This window comes from Rousettus aegyptiacus, unplaced genomic scaffold, assembly GCF_014176215.1.
Source record: "Rousettus aegyptiacus isolate mRouAeg1 unplaced genomic scaffold, mRouAeg1.p scaffold_m13_p_16, whole genome shotgun sequence".
Classification (NCBI taxonomy): Eukaryota; Metazoa; Chordata; class Mammalia; order Chiroptera; family Pteropodidae; genus Rousettus; species Rousettus aegyptiacus.
Genome location: NW_023416291.1, coordinates 52,837,991 through 52,860,642, shown reverse-complemented (window position 1 = coordinate 52,860,642; position 22,652 = coordinate 52,837,991). Strand labels below are relative to the sequence as shown.

Sequence of the window (22,652 nt, the reverse complement as noted above, 5' to 3'; positions counted from 1 at the left end):
AATCTGATTAAGGAACAGTGAGTAATATAACAGAGAGTTGGCAGGAAAGGGAACAGAAGTGTCCCTTTTTACAAAATGACACAGATTACTGCCACTGCGAGAGAGAGGCAAATCGAAACTATAACGAGGTACCATCATCACCTGTGAGGACAGAACTCTGGAAGTGTGAGGAGCAGCTGGGCCGGCAGCTCGTGCGTCTGCGGACTGCTGGTGGAGGCCGTGGTCTTACCAGGGGTGCCGGGCTCGTGCCTTTGACCCAGCAACCTAGACGTCCTCTGCCAGGACACCCCCCCCACCGTCCTGCTGGACGCGGCCCCGCCTCCCCGTGCTCTCTGCCTGGCGTCAGGATTCAACTCCCCCCAGAGACACACTTCAGCTTGGCGTCTGTTGGACTGCGTTGGACTGCGTCTGACCGGAGTGGGTGCCCAAGGGCGGGCCTGGGGCTCGGGAGCGGCGCTGGCTTCTCCCCAGGTAGCACCGGTCACACTGGGGAGACACCGCCCTCGGGACTGACTTCTTTAACCTGAGACGAGCAGTTTAAATTCTGATGTGACCTCTCTGCCCTCAGTTATCACTTTGGGTGGGAAAAGTACTATGACGAGAGAGGAACAGCCCTAGAGGGGAGATCCCAGTCGCCCTCCCACAGCCCTCGCCGTGAGTCTCCATCTTGCCTCTCCTTTCTGGTCAGTGATGTCCCCCCCGCCCCTGGCCCCACCACACTGCTCATCAGGTAGCCTTCTAAATGGCCGGCTCAAGGGTGGATGTACCGCAGGTACCGTCCTCGTGGGGGGACACGAGGTTTACCCTGAACCCATTTTATAAAACCAGCCTCAAGTTGCCACCTCCCTCTCTCTCCCTTTTACTGTTTGTAAAACAAACCAGTTAGTAGCAAATGATCATGACCTCTTTGAAAATCCTGCGGATGCAAGGTCACCCCAGCCCGGGAGCCATGGGGTTCATGGGAGAGGACTGGCAGCCCCCCTGCGGTGGCCCGCCCTTACCGACAGCTGCAGGGGCAGCTGCTCGGCGACCCTCTGCAGCAGCGCGTGGGTGGGCTTCTGGGAGCAGAGCAGGACCAGCCGCACCGTCCTGTCCCCCCGCAGGAGCAGGCCTTTCGCCAGGAGGCCGACCCGCATCACGCCTGTCAGGATCCTAGCGGAGGGGTCGACACTGCTGTGGAGACAGACCCGCAAACGCACGCGTGAGGAGAGGGGCTGGGGGGAAGGGAGCGTGTGGCCCTGCGCTGGGTCCCCAGCTCCTCTGCTCACACGCTCCCAGGACGCCGGCAGCTTGCTGGGCCGGCCGTGCCTCAGCTTCCTCATCCGGGAGACGGGCTCCTTCCGAGGCCCACTTCACAGAGGACCTGACAAAAGGGGACGTGAGAAGACGTATGACAGCAGTGCTGGGGACACGGACAGCAAATCATGCCCGCTCAGTGACAGCCGGCAGTTGTGACTCTTTCCTGATAGACTGCATTCTGAAAAAGGCCAAAGATGGCATCCCCATGGCCCCCGGTCCTCAGCCAGCCGGCGCCGCCCCTGGGTTTGGGCACCTTCTGAACCTTCTCTGCGGTCACTTCTCTGCCCCTGCCCCTGACCATCAGCAAGGAGGCGGGTCCAGGTGCTCAGGCCACAGCATCCTGACGGAGCTCCTGTCCCAGCCTTGGCTCTCTAAAGCCCCAGACAGCTTTTGGTGGCGAATCTGATCATCGCGTCTGCCTGATGCCCAGCCTCCCAGCACCAGCCCTCTGTAGCAGGTGACCCCCACACTTCTTCCCCAGCCCCAGGTCCGCAGCCTGACCCCTTGGGCCTCCTTGCCGCCATCCTCACCCTCCACTCACTCTGGGCTTATGCTCTAGCCCCAAGCCTCCTCCCATATTCCTCCGGCCCCACAGGGCTCATCCCTCTGCTCAAGTCAGTGCCTTCACTTGACTGAGCTCTAGAGAAATATCTCCTCTGCTCCAGAAACTGCCACTCTCTAATTGCTGGTTTCTCTTTGTGACACTACTAGGGATAGGAGATAACCATTTTTTGAAAAATGTGTTGATGTGTTTGTATCCACCTGGGGACCACAGAGCTCTGGAGCCCAACAAGGCCTGAGGGGCCCTGGCTAAGGGAGGCCACCAGCAAAATCCAGACCAGGGACGTCTGATTCGGGGGCAAGGACCAGACTCTGCAGCTGGGATTCCTAAGGGAAGAGAAAGCAGAAAGCGGGGGATGGGAGACGTGCAGACACAGTCTTAGAGGTTGGTCAACGAATTTGAACCCCAATTCACACAAACTGTAAAACAGACGGAAAACCCCCACAAACATCAAAAAAATCCATTATGATATCTATGGGACTGCTGCAAATTTCAACGCTGACGGGACACTTATTGATGTTACAGAATCACTGTCAATTTTTAAAAGTATAATAACAGCATTGTGGTTTTGTTAAACAGGACAGTCCTTACTGTTCAGAGACAGTACTTACTAGACGCTCACTAACGGATGTGAGTGTGGGACGTGGGGAGGATCTCCTTTTGGCCCCCAGAAGAGGGACAGGGAGGAGGGGCCAGAGAGCAAGTGACAGTGGTGTGGGAGGATCACACGTCAGTAATGGTCACATGGCAGTCACCATAATTTTATGGTTTTGTCAACTTTTGTGCCTGTTAGAGAATTTCCATAATAAAAGTTTAAAAAAACCCAAACACGGGGATCAAATATGTGGTAGCTGAAGGAGACTGAACTTTGCATGATGATCACGCCATAGAATATACAGATACTGAATTACAACGTATACCTGATACTCATATAATTGTACCAGGCGTGTGAGAAGCATGCTATTGGGGCCACCCGAGTTCCTTCCCCGAGGGGCCCGTGTCGACATTCTGCCTTGACACATGCTGAGGCTGCTCCCATGCCCACACTGGGGGGGGTGGGGGAGGGGGAGTGTCCCAGGATCCTCTCTGCACGATTTTGTTATGAGTCCATAATTATTTCAAAATAAAAAGCTAAAAAAAAAGAAAAAGGAAAAAGTGCACAGGGAGAAAAACTACAGGGAACTTTAAAGCTCTAAGCAAGGTGCGGATTTTTTGTTCAGAAAACAGGAGTGGAGATGAAGGGACATGAGCCTTTCGGCCTGCAGCGCCAGACGCCCACGCGCCCTGCCTTCCCGCCTCACGCTCCGCGGATCGGAGGCCGCACACCGGGCCCCTGGGAGCAGGGCCACGGCAGTGTCGTGGCCAGGCCGCCTCCGGGGTGCAAGCTCCGAGCCCCAGGCAAAGCTCGGGGCTGGGGCGCCTCCGCCCCTCTCAGACTCCTCCGTCCGGCTTCTGCTAGTGTTTCGGCTTCACTCAGTCGCCAGTGGGGGGGAGCGGAAAGAAACGCCTTCTCTGCACCCCGGCTTCCCGCACCAGTGGGTGAACACGGCTCCCTTTCCTACCAGACGCAAGGCCGTGGGGGGTCCGCGGGGTGAGCTGAGGGGTGAGCTCGCTTCACCGCGACACTGTGTAACTCACTTTGTTTCTAGGGAACAAACACTATGGTGGAAGGAGACAACCAAGTGGAATTGGCCAGACGCGAAAGGGCTGACCCCGCCCGAGGCAGAACAGGCCTCGGAGACAGACGGGGCCGCGGGGCCGCAGCGGGGGTGACGCGGGGGTGCCGGGCCGCAGCGGCGCGGGGCGCATGTAAGGGGGCGGATTTCTGTTCTGGGTGAGAAAAACTTCTGCAGATGTGCTTAGTGTCACTGTCGCTGTATCACACACATGTAAAGTGGTTTCGTGCCATGAGTATTTCACCACAGTAAAAACATAACAATAAGAAATGGAAATGAGAAGGAAGGCACTGCGAGAGGAGGACTTGGAAACACTGACTCCCTCTCCGATTATTTAAATCCTGTAATGACTCATGCCGAGGCACAGGACTTTTCTGGAAGTCCCCTGATAATCACAGGGCCCGGAACGATGACTCAGGTGGGCACTAAGTGGCCGCTTCTGCTGGGTGAGGCGGAGGGTCAGGGCGGAATCGCACTTATCTCCAGAGGCGATTTGTTTTCTGAACTGTTCCTAGACACATCCTTGGTTGGTGTCAGAATACCACCTCTCACCAACCAGGACTCAACCCCCCGTTGAACCCCGGAGCTGCAGCCCTGGGGCAGGACTCAGTAAACTTCCTGCCCGCGGGCTGGAAAGCCCCAGCCACCAGAGGCCCGAAGCGGATCGGGGAGGGGCCGCCTCTACTCCTGGCAGCCATTTCCTGTGAGAACCTCCACCAACCCGCCCAGGAGGGCAGTCCCCCACCTCCTCCAAGTCCCCCAGGCCTAGGGACACCGAGGGCGACCTCTCTTACCTGCGCTCAGCACCCTCTTGCGCTGGGCTTCTGGAATTCTCCTGGGCCAGCGCGTCGGACACCAGCCTGAGGGCGCGCTCCACGTGGGACACGGCCTTCCTGATGGCCAGGAGCTCCAACTCCGAGGGGTAGATGGCAGCATGCTTGCACATGATGTGCCGGTCATCATGGGACTCCGGCCGCCGCGAGGGCTGCAGGGAGAGGCTGTCATCACGGCAGGGCTGACAGATCCCCAAGGCCCCGTGGGCAGGGCCGGGACCGTGCCAGCTCTGCAGAAGCACGGCACACGCAGCAGGTGGCCACGGGGCTGGGGTGGGCGGCCAGGCTGAGGAATGGAGGGGACCCACAGGTGGTGACGATGAGGGCCCCGGGGCCTCCCCTGATGGCTGCGGGGGCCTAGTGGGCTCCTCTATGCTGACGTTCTTACATTTCACAGCCAGAGGCTTTTCAACCCACTCAGTGGGCCTGTCCCCTCGGCAAGGTGAAAATCTAAGGTGCCTGTGTGGACAGAGACGCCGAAGGACAACCAGGGCCTTAGGAAGCTAAAGCGACCACTGTGGCAGGCCGTGGGGCTGGGGCCTGGAGCTCCTGTCGGTGATCAGCGATGAAGGGTGGACGCCCCTTTAGGAGTCTTGATACAAAACTCCGCTCCTCATCCCCAGAACACTTGGGTCCTAGGGAGCATATGAGGATATCGCCTGCCCCGCGAGGCCACTGCCACAGGGGACATTTCAGCATACGATCACCACCCACCTGAGGCGTGGTGGCGGGTGCTCCCAGTCTGCTCATGAGGGGAGGAGGGTGCTGGCTGGGTGGCGAGTGCCCTGGGTGCTCGTCCTGGGCCTGTGTCTTCTCCTCCAGCCGCCCCCTGCACAGGTCATAGCGCCTGCAGGGAAGCAAGAAGACAAGGAGCTGTCAGCAGCCGCAGGGCCCCGGGCCTGTCGCATCAGAGCCGGCAGCACGAGGAAGCTGTGTGGTTCCTGCTGCCTGGTCCTCGGGCTGAGCCATGCTGGCCGCCACCGAGGAGAGGCAGCAGCCAACGAGACCCCACGGGAGCCCAAGACAGAGTCCTGCACAAACGCCCACCATGTGCCAGGGAGACGGAGGCCGCAAGGGCCAGGAGGACACGGGGGGAGGAACCAGCGGCTGCAGCCCTGAGCTCCGGGCCCCGAGCTCCGGGCCCGGCTCAGAGGCTGTGGCAGCTCTTCCATGAATCAGACGCCGCATCACAAAATGCTTTGGAACTGAATTGCTCTCGAGGATGGAGGATGACGTCGAATGTGCGGGACATCGGGAGACACCAGGGGGTGGGGGACACGCAGACACCAGGGCATCCCTGTGAATCAGGCTCCGGAGTGCCAGCCCCATGGCCACCGGTACCGCGCTGTCCCTCACTTGTTCGGTGACTCACACTGACTAATTACGGCCGACCTTTAGAGTGACCTGCACACGGGGGCCTGGCCAGCTCTAAAGTCCTCCACGTCCCCACGAGTGCCGTGTCCCCTGCTCGGCTCGCAGGCCACGGGCACCGGGTGCTCGCTCAGGCACGGAGGTGACAGCAGCACCCCCACTTGAGCACGCGAGCAGGTGGAGCTCTGGCGCTCAGAGCCAGCGGGGCAGAGGGCCGCCGGGGGGCCGGGATGCGGGGGCCCCGCACCGCATCTCCGCGTGCCAGCGCCGCAGCTCCTCCAGCCGCCTCCTGGTCAGCCGCCGCTGCTCCCGCCTCCGCTCCTCCAGGAGCTTCCGGACCCTGGGGCTCAGCTTGATGGCGATCGGAAGGTCAGGGTTCACTTTTTTCTGGAAGGAAAGAAAGGGCTGTGAGGTCGGAGACTGTCGCTTAGAAGAGAATGCCGGGGTGTCTCTGGACCCAGGGGGGGGCCCCACGACTGACACCCTCTGCTGGATTTAGACAACGGCTGGGTTTCAGTACCCCAGAAACTTAACACTCCCCAAAAGCACTGGCAGGAGAGGAAACCCGCACCGGGGAAGAAACAACCGACAGTCCGAGCGACAGACGTGAAGCCTGCCAACGGCGGGAGCCGCACCCCGCCTGCAGGTCTGGCAGGGCAGGCGAAGGCGCGGCGACACCGCTGGCGATCACCGAGCAGCCGCTGAAAGTCCAACGAAAAGTGCTCACCTCCCGTCAAAATGACTCAGGGCAAACACCACTCGCACGGGATCCAGGGACATGTAGCGCCACGGCATTGCCTTCGTGCACTGAACTTCGCTTTCGGCACGTGATTTCATCACTCAGAAAGCGGAGTGCTGCCTAAGGCTCACGTGTTAGCGGAAACGACCCGGCGTCCACTCTCGAGGGAACGACCCACAAGACGCGGCCGCCCGCACCCGGGAGCGTCGCTTGGCCACGGAAGAAAGGGGGGAGCTGACGCTTGCCACCACCCCGAACACGCGACGCTCAGTGAGACGCCGGACATCGGGGCCTCCCAGCGTGAGTCCCTTCATGTGACGCGTCCGGAACAGGTAGAGCCTCTGAAAGCGGGTTAGTGGTTTTAAAAAGAGGCTGGGGGAGGGAATGGGGAGTGACTGCTAATGGGGAGGAGGCTCCTTTTTGGGGTGATGAGAATGTTCTGGAATTAGAGGTGATGGTCGTACAACTCTGAATATAGTAAAAGCCGTCAAACTATATATTCTGTGTGGGTGAATTATGTCGTGTGTGAATGACACCTCGGTGAAGCTGCTAAAAAGGGAGGAAATACCCAAAAGCCACAGTTTATCACTGAGGAGAGTCACACATGTGTGCTGTGCGCAAGCACACTCACAGCCCGATGTCCAGCATTTAAACACAGATGTGCACACGTGCCCCGGCGAATGTGAAAGGGAGGCCTCGAGTGGGCAGCTGCGGGCCCCTCTGGTGGAGTCGAGAGTGCCCGAGGGCCCATGGGAACGCCTTGGCCACACAAAGCCACCCCCCCGCCCGGGTAGGAAAGGGCCCCTGCTGGCCCTTGAAGCCTTCGGCATAGGAGGCCAGGCTCGCTGGAGGTGGCTGGCCCAGATGGCCCACTGCCCTCTGCAGCAGTGACCCATCAGCACAGGACCCCAGCCCCTCTCCAGCCCACAGACTCAACCCTGGGCTCCCCACGCATTATCCCATGGGGACGCAGTTCAGATAGAGCACAGCAGTCCCCATCGCCACTAGCGCCCGCCAGCTTGGGACCTGGGCAGAGGCCCTAGGAAAGAGAGACGGCACGGATCAGGTACGAGAGGACCAACACGAGGAGGCGGGAGACCAGGCCGTTTGTGTGCGCATCGCACTGACCACCCGACGTGCGTCGAGAGCTCCCTCGCCATCGGCAATGGGCGGCTTGGAGTTTTAAAACCGAACGTTCACCTACAGGAGAGGAAATCAACTGGCAAGGTCAGCGCTGGGTTTTCCGCTCTGGTCACCAGGCCAGGTCGTGGAAATGCAGCCTGGACTAGGCCTGGGAGGCCCCTGGGGCCTGGAGCTACTGCTGGAGGGGTGGACTTGCGGAGGGCACGATGCGATGCCGTTTGAGCCGGGAACAGAGAGGAGACGCGAATCCACCCCCACCCGCCCAGTGGGCCAGATCCGGCAGGGCGCACCTGGTACTGCAGCCGGTGCCGCCGGCCCCTCACGTGCAGGTCCCTGGCATTGGGGTCGTTGAGGCTGCACTCACACAGCGTGCAGTGGAACCGGGACACTCTGCCTTCCTCGTTGCACACCTGACACACAAAGCTCAGCTGAGTGCTGGCCACCCGGCAAAGGGCACCTCCCTCCACCCTCCGAGGGCATGGAGCCTTCCCGGGGAGTGTCCTGTCTGCTGAGTTAGTCCGCGGGCGGCTTTCAGAGGAGACGGCCTGCCCTCCCACGCCGGGCTTCGACCCTGCCACCGATGGGCCCCCTTTCTCCTCCCCTGGGCTCAGCCACCGCCCATCAGTGCCCTGCCCCACGGTGCTCCCGCCTTCGCCCCGGCACAGTTGCTGCCCATCCTGCGCCCTTCTCCGCTTGCTGCGGCTGCCGTGGGCCTCGTCTCCTCAACTATTACACGGCCGGGGGTCCAGCGCAGGCGTGCCCTATCTAGAGTGGCTGTTTCGCAAGGAACAAAACAGAAGATGCTGAACTGACTGAATGAAAACACAGAACTGAGAAGGAAGCAGTGGCGATGCCGCGGCAGTCCGGGAGGGCTGGGGGCTGCGAGCTGTGGGCGTGGCCGCGAGTTTCAGAATTCGCGTTCTAGAGGCTGTTTAGGACCAGCCCGTGGGGCCACTGCTCAGGCTCTGGGCATCTGGGCGAAGGCCGTGTAGGGGCACACTGGCTCCTACTGTCCCCAGAAGCACGTGCCTTGGGGTGCTGCAGTCACCCAGCCTTCCAGGGCATGGCTTCCTCCTTCCCCCTTCCTTCCCACAGGATGAGGGTTGCCCAAGAAGATATGCCTGTGCCTGCCTCCAGCCTTCCTTCTAGGATCTGAAACCCAGTGTCTGGCCCTTCCGGGAAGCTCTGTACGACTCACTGGCCTGCCTGGGGACGGGTGTGATGTCGGCTGGAGAACTGCGCTGAGGGCTCGAAGCCTGACCCCAGCAAGGCTCTTGTCAACCAGAGCCCAGCAGAGAAGGGCACATGCTGCCGGCCCGAGGGTAGGCTGGGGCAGGCAGAGTTACCTCTTCCACGTAGCCTGGGCCCACGGGCTGCGAGTCACAGTAGCTTCCAGAAACTTCTGCAGAGCCTCCTTGGGTGGGCGGTTCTCCCGGCCCCTCCGATTTCCGGTGTGTCGACTTACCCTCTGGGGGTCTGCGGCCTGCTGCCTGCTGCCCAGGGGTTCCTGGAAGGAAGAACTGCATTACTTGTAACTTGCTCTGGCCAGAAACCACAGCCGCTTCCAGCCCGCCGGTGCGAAGGGCAGAACGCCACGCGAACCAGAATCTCCCGCAGCCCCTTCCGCCCCCACGTGACATCAGCCGGTTGGGTTTGCAGTCCCACAAGACTCTCTCGCCGGCCTGGGTCACAGCTGAGAGAACGAGGCCCGCACAGCACTTGGTGCCGATCTGAACTCGTCTATAGCGGGGTCCTGGCTGCAGGCCCCTGGCTGAGGGACCCTCGTTGTGGCACAGACTAGGCAGTCCTTAGTGAATCGACCATGGGACAGCAGGTGGACCAAGGCTCAGTGGCCACCTGGCCCCATGAGACAGGTCCACAGAGCCTCAGGAGGGAGCTGTTTCTATTTTTTACGTTTTTAATAAATTTATTTATTTAGTTTTAAGTATACAGTACATTGGTTAGACAGGGAGCTCGTTCTTTATTATCAAAAGTGCTTTAAGATTTAATCTTCAATATCATGTGCTTATTCAAAAAACTGTTGTTGAGGCTAAAAATAAAATCAGCACATCCTCTTCCCAAACAAAGCGTGTGGTGCAGAGCAAAGCCAGTCAAAGATCTGGGTTCGAATCTTGCCCCTACCGTTTGTGGGGTGACCCAGGTCAGGTGCCACCTCACCTTGGCTTTTCTATCTGCAAATTGAGACTAATGACAAAATCTACTTCAGAGGTGTGGAGGGCCTGCTGGGCAATGCCCGTGGGGCGGCTGTGGACCAAGTGCGGGCATACAATCCTGGCTATGACCCCCTCGGTAATTCTCACACACAGCAATTACTTCCCTCGGGTCACAGCCGATGCGCCCCACAGCTGAGGGAAGGCGGGGCTGGGTGGGCCTGAGAGGAGCCCGCTGCTCGCGGTGCCCACGTAACCACGACCGTCAGAGCAGTTCGTCCACTGTAGCTCCGGGCCGTGAAGAGCGCTGGTGGTGGTGGCCCAGGGCCCTCACGCCTTGGGCCCAGCGCAGGGCTGTGGAGAGTCACCAGCACCTGGGCGGGTCCCAAGCTCCATGGGGATAAATGGCGCTGCTACCCCACTGGTTCTCCCAAGGCTTCGGGCCCAGAGGGTGTGAACCAGAGGCAGCAGAGCATGTCCTGCCTGGCAGGAATGTGGGACAGAAGGCCCGCCCTGCCCCCCGCGCCAGTCGTAGCTTAGTCCGGCGGTCCCCAACCTTTTGGCACCAGGGACCGGTGCTCCCATGAGAATCTAATGCCTGATGACCTGAGGTGGCGCTGAGGCGGTGATGCAGGCACTGGGAGTGGCTGCGAATGCAGACGGAGCTTCGCTGGCTCACCTGCCGCTCACCCCTGCTGTACGGCCTGGTTCCTAACAGGCCACAGACTGGTACCGGTCCGCAGTCTGGGGGCTGGGGACCCCCGGCTTAGTTCCTCCTGAGAAGATGCGCTGGCTTACACACATGCACGTAGGTTAGCTAGGCAATCACTTCTCCATCTCAGGGTACGGGCGTGTGAACCCGAAACACGTACCCACACGCTTGGCCTTCGAGAGCGCCAGTCTCTTGTCCGGCTCTGGCCTGCTGGGGGTATGCACGCTGCAGCTGGCGGGGGCAGTGGACTTGGCTGAGGTCACTGGAGGGCTGTCCATGGTGAGGGGTGCCTGCTGCTCAGTACAGGTGGTCTGGAAAGAGCTGGAGGGCCCTGGTGCCGGTTCTATGGTGGGGATGGGCTTTCCCAATTTGGTGTGCAGCTTGAAGACCTGGAACGGACCCATGTCCCCTTGTCAGGGTCACCTGCAGGCCCGATCGACCTTCCCCGAGAAGCAGGAAGAGCACCACAGGGGGTGTGGGAGGGCTGGCAACCTGTGGCAACCCAGTGTGTGGGGGCCCCACCCAAACCCCGGCTCCCAGGTACATGCCTTCCACTCTCTCAAGCATCACTGTCTGGAAAGGCCCCACCAGTCACGCACACGCAGGCCCTAGAATACGCCGACGCTCCGTGTGGGCTAACGCTGGCCCCTTCCTTCTTAATTCCCCTGCCTTCGGCTGGGGGGCCGGGCCGCTCTCCGTATCCACAGCACCAACCCAGTGCCCACCCAGGACGGGGACAAAGCGTGTGTAGACGGGTGAATGGAAAGGGGCCGCCTGCTAAAATGTATGTAATGCATGTGTGTACATGTCCATGGACACACGTCTATGTTCTGTAAACACGTGTCCATGTCCATGCACACAAAAGCACCTAGTGTTCGGTCGCATCCCATCCTCGATAGTCTTGACATTAAAACCTACTATTTTCAATTTATTAATTTAATTTTATTTGTTTTTAAAAAGGAGGACCCCCAAATGGAATATACCATTTGACCTCATCGATGTTCAAACTCGTTCACGCAAACACGTTCTCGCAAACACGTTCTCGTACCTAATGCCAAGAGCAGAGTCTCGGGGCCTGGGCGCGAGCCCTCTACTGCTTTCTGCTTCTGTGCAGGGCAGGTAGGACTTGCATGACCGGGACAAGGTGTCTGGCTTCCGGGGAAGCAGGACACCTGGGCCCTGCACGGAAAGCTTCCTCTCATCAGTGGCTGCCCCCTCTGGTGTCACTGGATGCCCCTCTGGGTCCCGGGTGTGAAAGGCCGGGGCTGCTCCCAGGGCCACCCTGCCTGGACCTGTGCGGGGCTGCTACCTTCTGGTGCCTGGCTCCCCGGATGTGGGTGGCGTAGGCCTCCGCCCCGGTGCAGGACACGGCACATAGGTCACAGCGCAGCTTGGCCTGCACCCCGCACGGGCTGCCGTTGGGCTGCACGCCTGCCTTCTGAGCAGCCTCTTTCTTCTTGTGCTTCTGCCCTTCCAGGTGCTCACGGTAGGTCTGCTGGCAGAGCGTGAGAGTGGGAGTGGCGGGGTGTGCCCGCTGGGCACCACGCTGTCCCCCGCAGATCAACGACAAGGGGTATGTGAGCCAAGGGGAGCCTGCCGCCTCCAGCCCTCCTCTCGCGGCCTCAGAAATTCTCGCACTGCTGCATCAGGCCCAGCCTCAGACTCAGACACGTGGCCTGAAAGACATAAGGTCTTTCTTTTTTTCTTTTCCTTAAAAATCGATTCGTTTTAAGATAGCATCCTTAAAGAATCACACACGCAATTTTGGGTGCTGCTGTGAATTAAAATTCTGGCTTTTCAGAATGTGACCTCAGAGACTGAGCCAGGATGCATGTGACATTTCCCTGTTAGAATGCCACTGAGAAGTCGAGGGGCTCCACACAGAGGGGCTGCCAGTGGGTCACAGGCCTACGCATTCTGCACCACCTGGATATCAAGAATTGGCGTTCCCAGGGCACACCGAGTACGTGCCAGACGCTATGCTGAGTGGTGGCGCTGGGGTAAACCCTGGCCCCTGGGGAGACGGAGGCGCAGAGAAGCTACGACGCCTGCTTGGGTGACGGCGTGAGGCGGGGCTGGGCTGCGAGCCTGGGAGGCTGGCTCCCAAGCCCATGCCCCATCCCCTGAGACGATGCGCACGTGCGCACCCATGCGTGTCCGGGGCCCTGCCGCCAAGCAGGGGCACTGACTACGTCTCCCGCCCCGAAGCAAGGGGTTCGAGACCACGCAGCGGCCGACGGCCGGCGCTGTGCGGCTCTCATTTCTCCCACCCAGTCACGGCAGGGCCATCGTAAGGCGATCTGACGCCCTGCTTGGCATCGCCAAGTTCAATACAGGCCTCTCTGGGGCGGGCGATGCCCCTGACCGCTGGTTGGCCACAGGGGACGGGGGAGGGCTCTCCCAGCCCACGGCGGGGAGGAAGGCCCTGGGGCCTGCCCGGCGTGGGCACAGGGTGCTGACCTGGGCACCAGCGCAGCTGATCTTGCAGATGTCGCAGTAGTGAAGCGGGGGCTGCCTGGGCCCACCTTTGGGTTTCAGAAGCTTGCTGGGAACCACTGGCTTCCTGACGGAGCTGCTGGCAGAACTGGCCCTGGGGCTGCTCCCTGAGCCACCCCACAGGGACGAGTCCAGGGGCTTTGGGAGTGGAGGAGGCGGGGGTGGGGGCGGAGGCTGCATCTGTGGGGGGAGCAGCGGAGGGTAGTACAGACTGGCTGCTGAGTACAAGGCCACGTCACAGCTCGGGTAGTTTGGTCCTAAGAAGCAGAGAGAACGAGGGAGGGGGATAGGCTATGGGCTGGTTTCTAGGATGATGCTCATTTTGGCTGCAGAGGAACCGGCTCTGCCCCCATGTGCACCCAGGGAAACCATAAGCTTACCTGTGTACGGGGTGGAGGCGGAGTTGTAGGAGGGCGAGGTGGACACGGAGGCCACGGGCTGGACGCTGGTCACTAGGGGGCCGGTGTAACTGGAAGATGGGGCGCTGGCTGGCTGTGCCACCCCTGTCGTGGGTGCCTGTTGTGGGGACTGCGCTTGGCCGTACCCACCGCTGGCCTGGCAGTAAGCTCCTTTCGTCCCTGGAAAGCAAGTAGAGCCCCTCTGAACGGCCGCACTTCACCGCCATCCCCAGGGAGCAGAGTGAGAGGCACGCTGCCTGTGACCACCGCAACCAGCTTCCCCAGCTGCCAAGGGCCAACACGGGCCTCCTCTTGTGGCTGGGCCCCAGGTGCAACTGGCCACGGACCCCCAGGATGTCTAAGCGTGGGCTGGAGGCCGGGACACCGGGCCTCTGGCACAGAGCTCTGATCCCAGCAGGGATTGATGTGACTTGTGCCCACTCTCCTTTCTAGGCTCTTCCTCCTCTGTGGCACGCGTGTAAAGGGGTGTACACGTATGCGAAGTGTGCCTTATCTCGCCGTCTCTCTCACGCACGGGCCCACCCCCCGGTTGAGACGTCGGGCTACCTGAGAAGGTATGAGAAGGGAGCCCTACACTCACTTTACTTCCGGATCTCCTATGAACCTGGAATGTTTAAATGTGACTTGAATGCAGTGACTCCCGTGCCCTCGCTCCTCCCGCCCTCTAACCCTGCAGAGACCCACCTGGCTGGCAGAGTGTGGCCGTGGCAGGGAGCTGAGGCTGGCCCGCAGCAGGCAGGGGACACTGCTTGTTCTCATAGCTACTGGCGGCTGGCAATGACCCGCAGCCATAACTGTCCTGAGAGGGGGTTTCCGTGGGAGAGACACAGAGAGCAGGGAAAAGAGTGAGGCGTGCGGCGGGGGCCTTGCAAGGCTCTGGTTCTGCACTAAGGGCAGCAAGGAAGATGGCGGGATTCGGGTTCACAGGGGGATTCGGGCTGTTGGGGGGTGGATCAGGGACTACACGGAGGCAAGGACGAAAGCACAGAGGCCAGCAGGCGGCCTGGGAGGGGCAGGAGTGCGGGAGGGTGGGAGGGAGAAGTCCCAGGCCTTGCAGAAGCAATGGTGGGAGGAGGGAGGAAGGGGGCGGAGCCAACTGGTGGGGCTTAGCTAACCAGGTGGCCTGTGGAGCCATTTATCCACCCAACTGGGGACAACCTGTGGGTGGCGGAGGCCGGGGGTGGGAGACCACCTGCGGCGTGGGGTGCGCTGGTGATTGCAAGTGGAAGTGCAGTGGCCTGGTCTGCGGCCCAGAGCGCCAAGGTGGGGAAAGCGGCATCATCCACACCAGAAGCGCCGACAAGGACAAGTCACCTCCACAGGCGGGGCGACAGCACGAGGAAGGCTGGGCACGCACCCTGAACTGTCTGCTGGTACGGGCCGCCCGCCACACTCTCCCATTCAGCGCCATCAGCCTTTCAAGGAAGGTCAGGTGCTGGTCAGGGAAAGGCCAGCTGATACCTGGGAGGAGGGCGCAGTGGCGGGCACGGGGGCAGGTCCGCTGCCATAATCGAAGTCCCGGATGGAGTGGGGCTGGTACCCGCCGTACCCTGCCGTGCCATCGGACCCGGGTGGCTGGGCGGCCGTGGGAGGAAATGGCGGGGTCTCAGTGGGGCCCATTCCGGGCGCGAACTGCGCAGGGAAGCCGGCTCCAGCAGCAGGGAGGGGGAGAGCCATGGGAGGCTGGACGCTGGAACCACAACAAACACAAAAGCCCGGCTGCATCAGCGGGGGCCCTGCAAAGAACTCGGCTGAGCTTCGCTCGCGCCGGGCACTGCCGCCAGCTGCGGCGGGTGCCCCTGTCCAGTCAGCACCTCCTGCAGCTGCTGACGCCGGCTGAGGCGGACGAGCACAGCCCCCGTTCTGAGCACGTTCCGCGAACGAATGCAATCTCCCGACGACCCTGTGAGGCAGGGGCCATCCGACGCCGGGGTTCCACAGGGAAGTTGGACTTGAAGGGTATTTTTAAACCGAAGAACAAACGAATGGACCTGCCTGATCATTAGAATAGAGAAGATCGGTTACCACCCAACTAAACACTCGTTACTAACGAGAACCAGCTTTTATTGACGGCTTGTTCTGTGGGAAGCGCAGCTCCGAGGCTTTGTCCACATCACCTCCTTCACGCCTTAGCACCCGCAGAGAAGGTGGCAGCGCAGTCCATCCATCGGCCTGTCTGTCCTCCTTGTCTAGCCGAGGGGACTCTCTGAGGACCAGTGACACGTGTCAAATGCTTGGGATCTTTCTGACTCCAGCGCCACATTTTGCTGTATATTGGTCACTGATAGAGTCCTCAAATATAAAAGCCCAGATGTCAGGAAGGGAATCATCAAACAGTTTAGAACAATACCAATAAAGGTCATATAAGAAAGTTCTGGAACACATCCGCCTCAGATCAGGGGGGCCTACTGTACTGATTTATAATACTAAGACACTTACACATGTGGCACGCAGGCTTCCATTTACACTTTAGCCTTGAGCTTCCCAAACTTAAAGTCTGATTATGTACTTGTTCGAATGCAGTACAAGCCATTCGCCTGGTTTCCTAATGGTAGACGTTTACAGATAAGTATCTACTGCCGAGTTAAAAATCACCCTCGATGATGTGGCTGCAAACGATAATAACCATTTATCATCTCCGCAGTTTCCGTGGGTTGGGGATTCGGGAGCGGCTTGGCCGGGCTCGGGCGCAGGGTCTGTATGAGGCGGCGGTCAAGCCGTCGCTGGGCTGCATCATCCAAAGGCTCAGCTGGGGCGGTGGGATCTGCTTCCAGGACCTTCCCCCGCCCTGGCTGGCAACTTGGTGCTGGCTGTTGGCGGGAGGCCTCAGTCTCTCCTTTAGTGGGCTTTTCCCAGCACTGCTTGAAAACGTGGTGACTGGCTTCCCTCAGGGTGAGGGGTGTGTGTGTGAGAGAGAGCGCGCGCCAGCTGGAAGCCGTCCTTGTCATGACCTCGCCTCAGACATCACATGGCATAACTTCTGCCATGTTCCGTTAGTTAGAAGTGAATCACTCAACCCATGCTCAAGGGGAAGGGATTAGGCCCCACCTTTGGAAGGAAGAAGTACCACGAATTTGTGGGCTTATTTTTTAAACCACCGCATGTTATTTCCAATCTTCTGCTGTTAAAGCGATGCTGCAAAGTATGTTCTGTGTAAGTTCCACGTGCGCCTTCTGGTGCCAGCTTCCCCTCATGGCTTCTTGTCCCACGCTGCCCACTCCAAACTGGGCACAGCCGAGGGGAATGGGGCCAGGCTGGCTGGCTTAGATTCATCCAGATCTACCCTGGAGCCGAGTCGCACAGGAGAGGCATGGACCCGACGCAAACTGGCAAGGAACACGGAAGGGACAGACTTTGGGAGGACGACGGAAGGCCCAGCAGGCAGTCCGATCCGCCTAGACTGCGAGGGCAGGGACGCGCGGTCCCAGTGTGCGTGCACACCTGGAGCTCTGCCCTGAGACCTGCCCTGCGGGGACTCCCCTCCGCCCTGGAGTCCTTCCATCCTGATGGCCTCCACCTCCTGGTCCTGGAGCCCCGGCCCCTGAAGCGGTGCCAACTGAGGGCACAGAGGCAAGGACCTTGGGGTGGAAGGAAGTCTCGTCCTTCAGCCGCCGAGGGCCCTGAGGAGGTACAGACAACCTCAGGGCTGTCTCCACCTGCTCTAGCGGTGACCTGACTCAGGTCACAAGCTTTGTCTCCACCTGGTGGGGGCCCCGCCTAAGGCACCCAGTGCAAGCAGACGGCTGTTCCCCTTTTCCATGCCAGGAGGAACATACATACAGCCCAGTGTCTAGGCCAGGGGCTTCTCGACCCAGGCACTACTGACATTGGGCTGGACCACTCTCTGGGGTGGGGCCATTCTGGGCACTGTGGCCTCCAACCGCTCGATGCCAGGAGCACCCCCAGTCGTGACAACCACAGATGGGAACTGCTGGCCGAGGACGAGCTCAGTCCCAGAGCAGCAGCTGGGCAGCGCCAGAGGCTGATCCAGACCCGAATCTGGAAGGATCACCAGGACGCTGTGGGGTGCCTCTGACAGAACATTGGTGAGTGTAAATTTAAAAGGACACGTTTTGTTGCACATGACCCTGAATGGTGTTCTGTGCCCTGAAGCTTAAAGACCACGCACACTAGACTGAAGGGAGGAATGAAAGGAGAGTCTGGGTGCAGAGAGCTGGGGTCCAAGCGCTTACATCCGAGGGAACCCAGAGGCTGCGGTGGCAGAGTGCGGGTGCTCTGCGTGCCTGCAGGGCGATTCCCATCGGTCACGAAAATGTCACAGCTAGGGGCAGACTGGCTGCCTGTGAGGCATACAGGGTCAAGGTCAACATCAGCTTTCAGGTCGGTGTGGTCCCCACAATTAAGATGGCTACATGGTAAGCCCTGCTGGCCAGGTGCTTGGAAACACTGTCTTGATGACGTTATGCTGGTTAAGCTAACGAGAAAGCACTATGCACCCACCCTCCTAGAAGCTGTGAAAGAATTTCCAACCAGGAACAATACGGCCATGCCTCTTTACCGCTGTGAACGAAAGTGGTGGAAAGCCGACGTTTCGGGAATGGTGAGGGGTCACCCGTGGCGCCAGCCCTCTCCCGCTGCTGGTCTAACACGCGCCTCTCTCACGTTAACATGAGGAGCCGGGGGCAGGACTAGAGCGCTAACGTGAGCAAGTACAACAGACACTGAAGCACCAACCACGGATGCGACCAATGACGTTCCCACTGAAAAGCCACTGGCTTTTCAAAAACATTCGTCCCAAGGGTCTTAGACATTGAAGCTCATTCTGCACCCAAGAGGAAACCTCCTCAAGGACTTAACCTCAGTCAATGGAACTGACCTTCGGAAATACAGAATGCTACAGCCTCGAAGCAAAGCAATTCTCCATTTTCCGTGGACAGCAACAAATGAGTGACTTGAGATATGTTAATTGAAAAAATGCGAATGAACAGTAATGTGCCACAAATGCAACTTACCTTTAGGGGGGTAAAATCTACCGAAGTAAAATATCTGCCAAAGAAACAAGGCTCCATTCCCCCCAAAATGTACAGATGAAGTGTCCAGCTGAAAGAAACCAGCAACTTTAAAACGATCTTATAACACAAGTATAATGCAAGAGAATTTCAGTTCCCAGGCTGGTGGCAGATACTTGGTGAAAGGGACAGAACAAGGGAACAATAAACAACCAATTAGACCTTGCGTGGTACGCAAACCTTTTCCTACCAAGATGCTAAAGAATATTCTATGAATAAACAGCACACTCAGATTTAAGGCATCATACACATAGGAAAAAAATTAAAAAAAACAAAACAAAACCATAAAAAAAAGAATAAGCAAAAACTTTGATTCGTCTAAGCTTTCTAATTTTATTCTGAATTAGGCAGCACTACTTGTCTTAGATGAATAAGCTGTCTGAACAACTTAGAGCTGTGATGAAACAAAAACTGCTTTAACACAATAAAACCCCCAGAACCATACCATTTTAATCTATTAAAACCAATTGAAATGTAGGGCTCCTCTGACTACCTGGGAATATATTTTTATATATATATATATATATATATATATATATATATATATATATAAAGATATATATATATCTTAATTATCAAATGCATCTATAATATCTTCTATAGTATCCTTTCATAATTAAACTTTTAAAATATATAAAGCAAAGATCATAAAGTGGAGGCAGGTATCATTTGTCCCACGTAGTTTGAATTTGGTGCCAATATTTAAAACTTGGATTTCACATAGAAAGGGGACTGTGGGTTCTCTGGGGGAAGGGGAAGAAGTCAGTGACAGGTGGTGTATCTCGGGGGGGGGGGTGCAAGCTCTGTCTTTGTCCCCTCCACTCCCATACAGTCTCTACCATCTCAGACTCATTCATTTATGCACATGTCTGGCTCTTACAGAGCCATCTGCAATCCCTCACCTGAAGTTTCATAAGTTTTCAATTTACTAATACAAAATAAAAGGAGAATGAACACAAGTTTACAAATGCCCTTTCTACGTGTCTTCCTTATCTTTCCAGGACTACCTAGTTACTCACCCAGATCAACAGTCTTTGCCCCCTTACCTCTATAACCAAATGAAAGAATGCCAATTATACTCATGTGAAAATAATTTTAAAAAGTCATTTCAAAATGCTTTCAAATTTGATGTATCTGTTCTAATAACTCTAAGTATTGGTAAATCTAGACAAAAGACAAAATAGAACAAAACTACTAAAACTTTGGAAACAGAATATGTTTAGGGGGAAAAAAATCTCTATTAGGAATTTACTTATGCTCCAGTGTTGATGAGTTGACTTTTGGTTCTAAAACAAAAAAGATGAAAATTCAAAATCCATACTTCAAAAATTTGAAATGTATTAAATGTATATGTAACAAGATCTAAGTTAGCAGAGTTCTGTCATCTAAAAGATTTTCCTTAAAATAGACTGAAGCCAAGTTTTCATTGGCAGTCCAGAGCTGCCACTCAAAATTACCTTCCAGAGAACTCCTTCAGTTGAGCCCTAACATGTATTTTAGCCTTTCTGAGACGGGTCCTTGAAACGGCAGCAGCCACATTCTAACAGAAAGACTAGTTGCCTTGCTAATCCAGGGTCAACCTACTGTCAGCCCTACCCAGGAATAAATGGGAGGTCCTGCTTCAAACCCAGCCAGAGGTTCCCACAGGCCCCGCCCTCCAGGCTCTCTAATGCAGTGCTGCTTTTGGGTGAGGTGGAAGGGTCCACGTAGAGGCGTGCACCCTGGCCCCTGAGGCAGGGACACCAGATTCTCTCTGGCAGCCTTTGCTCCTTGCACCTAAGCTCAGGGGACAGGTAATGGAGGTTGGCCTGGGTGCACCAGGACCCTTCTGAATCTGGTTGAGGCCACTACTGACAGGGCGGGGGGCTCCGGATCAGGCGTGCTAACGGAGGATCGCTCATCTGCTGGCGCTGCCCAAGGTGAGTGTAGACTCCACCACCTTTCCTGGTTTCACTGCACTTCTCTTCTGTGCGCTTCAGATGCTGCATCTCACGAGCTGAAGGGCCGTGGCACCCCTGCACCCAGTACGTCCATCAATGCTGTTCTAGCGTTCTTTAGCCATTAACTATTTCTTAATTACGGCACGTACATTCTTTTAGACACTAGGCTACTGCACACTTAACAGATTACAGTATAGTGTAAACATCACTTTTATACGCACTGGGAAACCAGGAATTTCATGTGACTTGCATTTCATTCCACATTGAAGCAGTGTGGAGCCGAACCCACAATATCTCCAAGGTATGCCTGCACCTATTTTAACAGTGTAAATGATCGATTTCTCCTCCGGAAGGTAATCTTAACAGAAAGCATGACATTAAAGTGATTTTCCAGTTCTGACTGAAGAGTGTACTGGAGAGAAGAGACAGAAAAAGGAAGAGCCAGCAAGCCCAGGGGCGAGGGGCGGAGCCTTTCCAAACGTGCACGCGCCCAGGAGGCGAGAAGACCCGCAGCGCCCGCGTCTCTAAGCGCCGGAAACAAGGAAGGAGAAGACACAGACCTAACACTGTCCCACGAACCAGCGGGTGATACGTTCTGTCCCTGATGGACAATCCACTCCCAGCCAGACGTACAGCTTGGAGGCCATACCGAGGCAGAAAACACCAGGCGCGGGCCCGCCGCCACCGGCCATGCCCCCGAGCCCTGGTCAGTTTCCGTATGATGCCGCGGGAAAGAACGTGGCAGCATCACGGCCACCGGGCCGAGGTGTCGCACTAGCCTAATCGGCTTGCACGGCGCTGACACAGAGTATTAAGGACATCTCAGCAAAGGCCCCCAGGGCGGCAGACACTGTCTCTCGGTTACGTAAGGCGGCTGACACCGTGGCTGGCTCCTCGGGGTCTGTGAGAAAGTGGCCCCAGAGGCTCTGTGGGCTACCAGATGGACAGGGACACAGGGCAATGAATGAGAATGACGGGGGAGGGGCGCGTCCTCAGGGATGCCAGCCCTCTCCGCGCCCGGGGCCCGGCCTGGAGCCAGGGCGGGAGGCAGCCGGATGCTCCACGGGGACGGGTGTGCGTGCGCGCGCGCCTGTGCAGGGGGCACATCGGAGGCTCGGACCCCTCTGCCTCCCGGCCCTCCCGTCCCTTCTCCCCGTCCCCACCGCCCAAACGCCGGGCTCCCGGCCCTGACCGGGTCTTAAATATCCAAACGCCCGCCCACTGAGCGTCGCCGGTCCGGGTCCCGGTACCGCTCCCGCGGAAGCCCAGGTGCCCACCTCCTATCGGGTCTCGGGGTCCCCCCGCCCCAAGCCTCCGCCCGCCCCTCGGGTACCCTCCCAGGTTTCGGTGTCCTCTCCCTCACCCCGCTCCCCTTCGGGGCTCAGGACCTCCCAACGTCACATCCCTCCCAATCGGACACCAGGTCCCCCCCTCCCCGGTAAGGTGCCCGGCCGGGTGCCTCCCGGTGCCCTCTGTCTCCCTCCCAGGGGTGGTAGCGGTGGCGCTCCCGCCCGCCGTCCTCCGCCGGGACGTCCCCCGCGCTCCTAGCCCCGCCTTCTCCCCCGCTCCTCAGGGCAGCCGTCCCCCGCCGGGTCCCGGCGCCCGCTCAGGTACTGTCGCCGACCCGGCGCGACTCAGCGTCCTCAGCCCCGCCCCCTGCGGCCGGGGGCGCCGCCCCACGTCAGGGACCCCGGCTCCGCGGCCATCTCAGGCACAGCAGCCCCCGGCCCGCGCCCCGCCCACTTCCGACCCCGACGCCGGGCCGCGGGCCTTCGCGCCGCGGCTTCCCCGCGGCAGGGCGGGCGTGCGCCGTTACCTGTGCTGCGCGCCGGCGCCCCGCGCGAAGCCGCAATGGTCCCCCGCCGCCATCTTGGCGTCTCCACAGAGCGCGAGCCGGCCGCGGGCGCGAAGGGGCGGGGCCTCCGGGCGTGACGTCACCGGGCCGCGTGCCGCTCGCGCCCCGCCACGTGCCCCAGGCCCCGCCCCCCGCGCGAGGCTCGCGCCTTCTCGCTTCCTCCTCCGCCTGGGGCCCCGCCCCCGCCGCGAGCCCCGCCCCCAACCCGAGCCCCGCCTTCCCCGTGACCGCGACGTTTCGGGTGGTCTCTGCCTCGCGCTCCTCTTTCAGCTGCGCATTCCAAGCTTCGCCCTCAGGTGGTTTTCCTTTTTGTCCGACTTGGTTGGGGTTGGGCGCCCCGGGGCCTGCTCGTCCCTTCAGCACCCGCTGGGTGCCAGCCTTTTCGTGTGTCTTCTAAGAGCCTCAG

At 58.6% G+C, this 22,652-nt stretch overlaps 1 protein-coding gene across 4 annotated transcripts in view; it reads right to left on the bottom strand.

Moving 5' to 3' along the window:
* Positions 1-22,291, bottom strand: part of MATK (megakaryocyte-associated tyrosine kinase) — a 45,406-nt gene extending 23,115 nt beyond the window's left edge. For 3 of the 4 annotated variants that reach the window (XR_004954983.1, XR_001599250.2, XR_001599245.2), the window contains exons 1-13: positions 22,208-22,291; positions 14,883-15,111; positions 14,106-14,220; positions 13,383-13,580; positions 12,967-13,259; positions 11,816-12,001; positions 10,667-10,895; positions 8,970-9,130; positions 7,914-8,033; positions 5,989-6,128; positions 5,085-5,217; positions 4,332-4,522; positions 1,002-1,173 (exon numbers count right to left, since the gene is read on the bottom strand). Coding sequence is in view for 1 of the 4 variants with exons in the window: in XM_036234100.1 (XP_036089993.1) it covers positions 4,332-4,522; positions 5,085-5,217; positions 5,989-6,128; positions 7,914-8,033; positions 8,970-9,130; positions 10,667-10,895; positions 11,816-12,001; positions 12,967-13,259; positions 13,383-13,580; positions 14,106-14,220; positions 14,883-15,111; positions 22,208-22,260 (2,048 nt within the window). In the remaining 3 variants the exon portion in view is untranslated. The remainder of the gene's footprint in view (positions 1-1,001; positions 1,174-4,331; positions 4,523-5,084; positions 5,218-5,988; positions 6,129-7,913; positions 8,034-8,969; positions 9,131-10,666; positions 10,896-11,815; positions 12,002-12,966; positions 13,260-13,382; positions 13,581-14,105; positions 14,221-14,882; positions 15,112-22,207) is intronic. The other variant, XM_036234100.1, reaches the window with a different exon arrangement.
* Between the last annotated feature and the right edge of the window lie 361 nt (positions 22,292-22,652).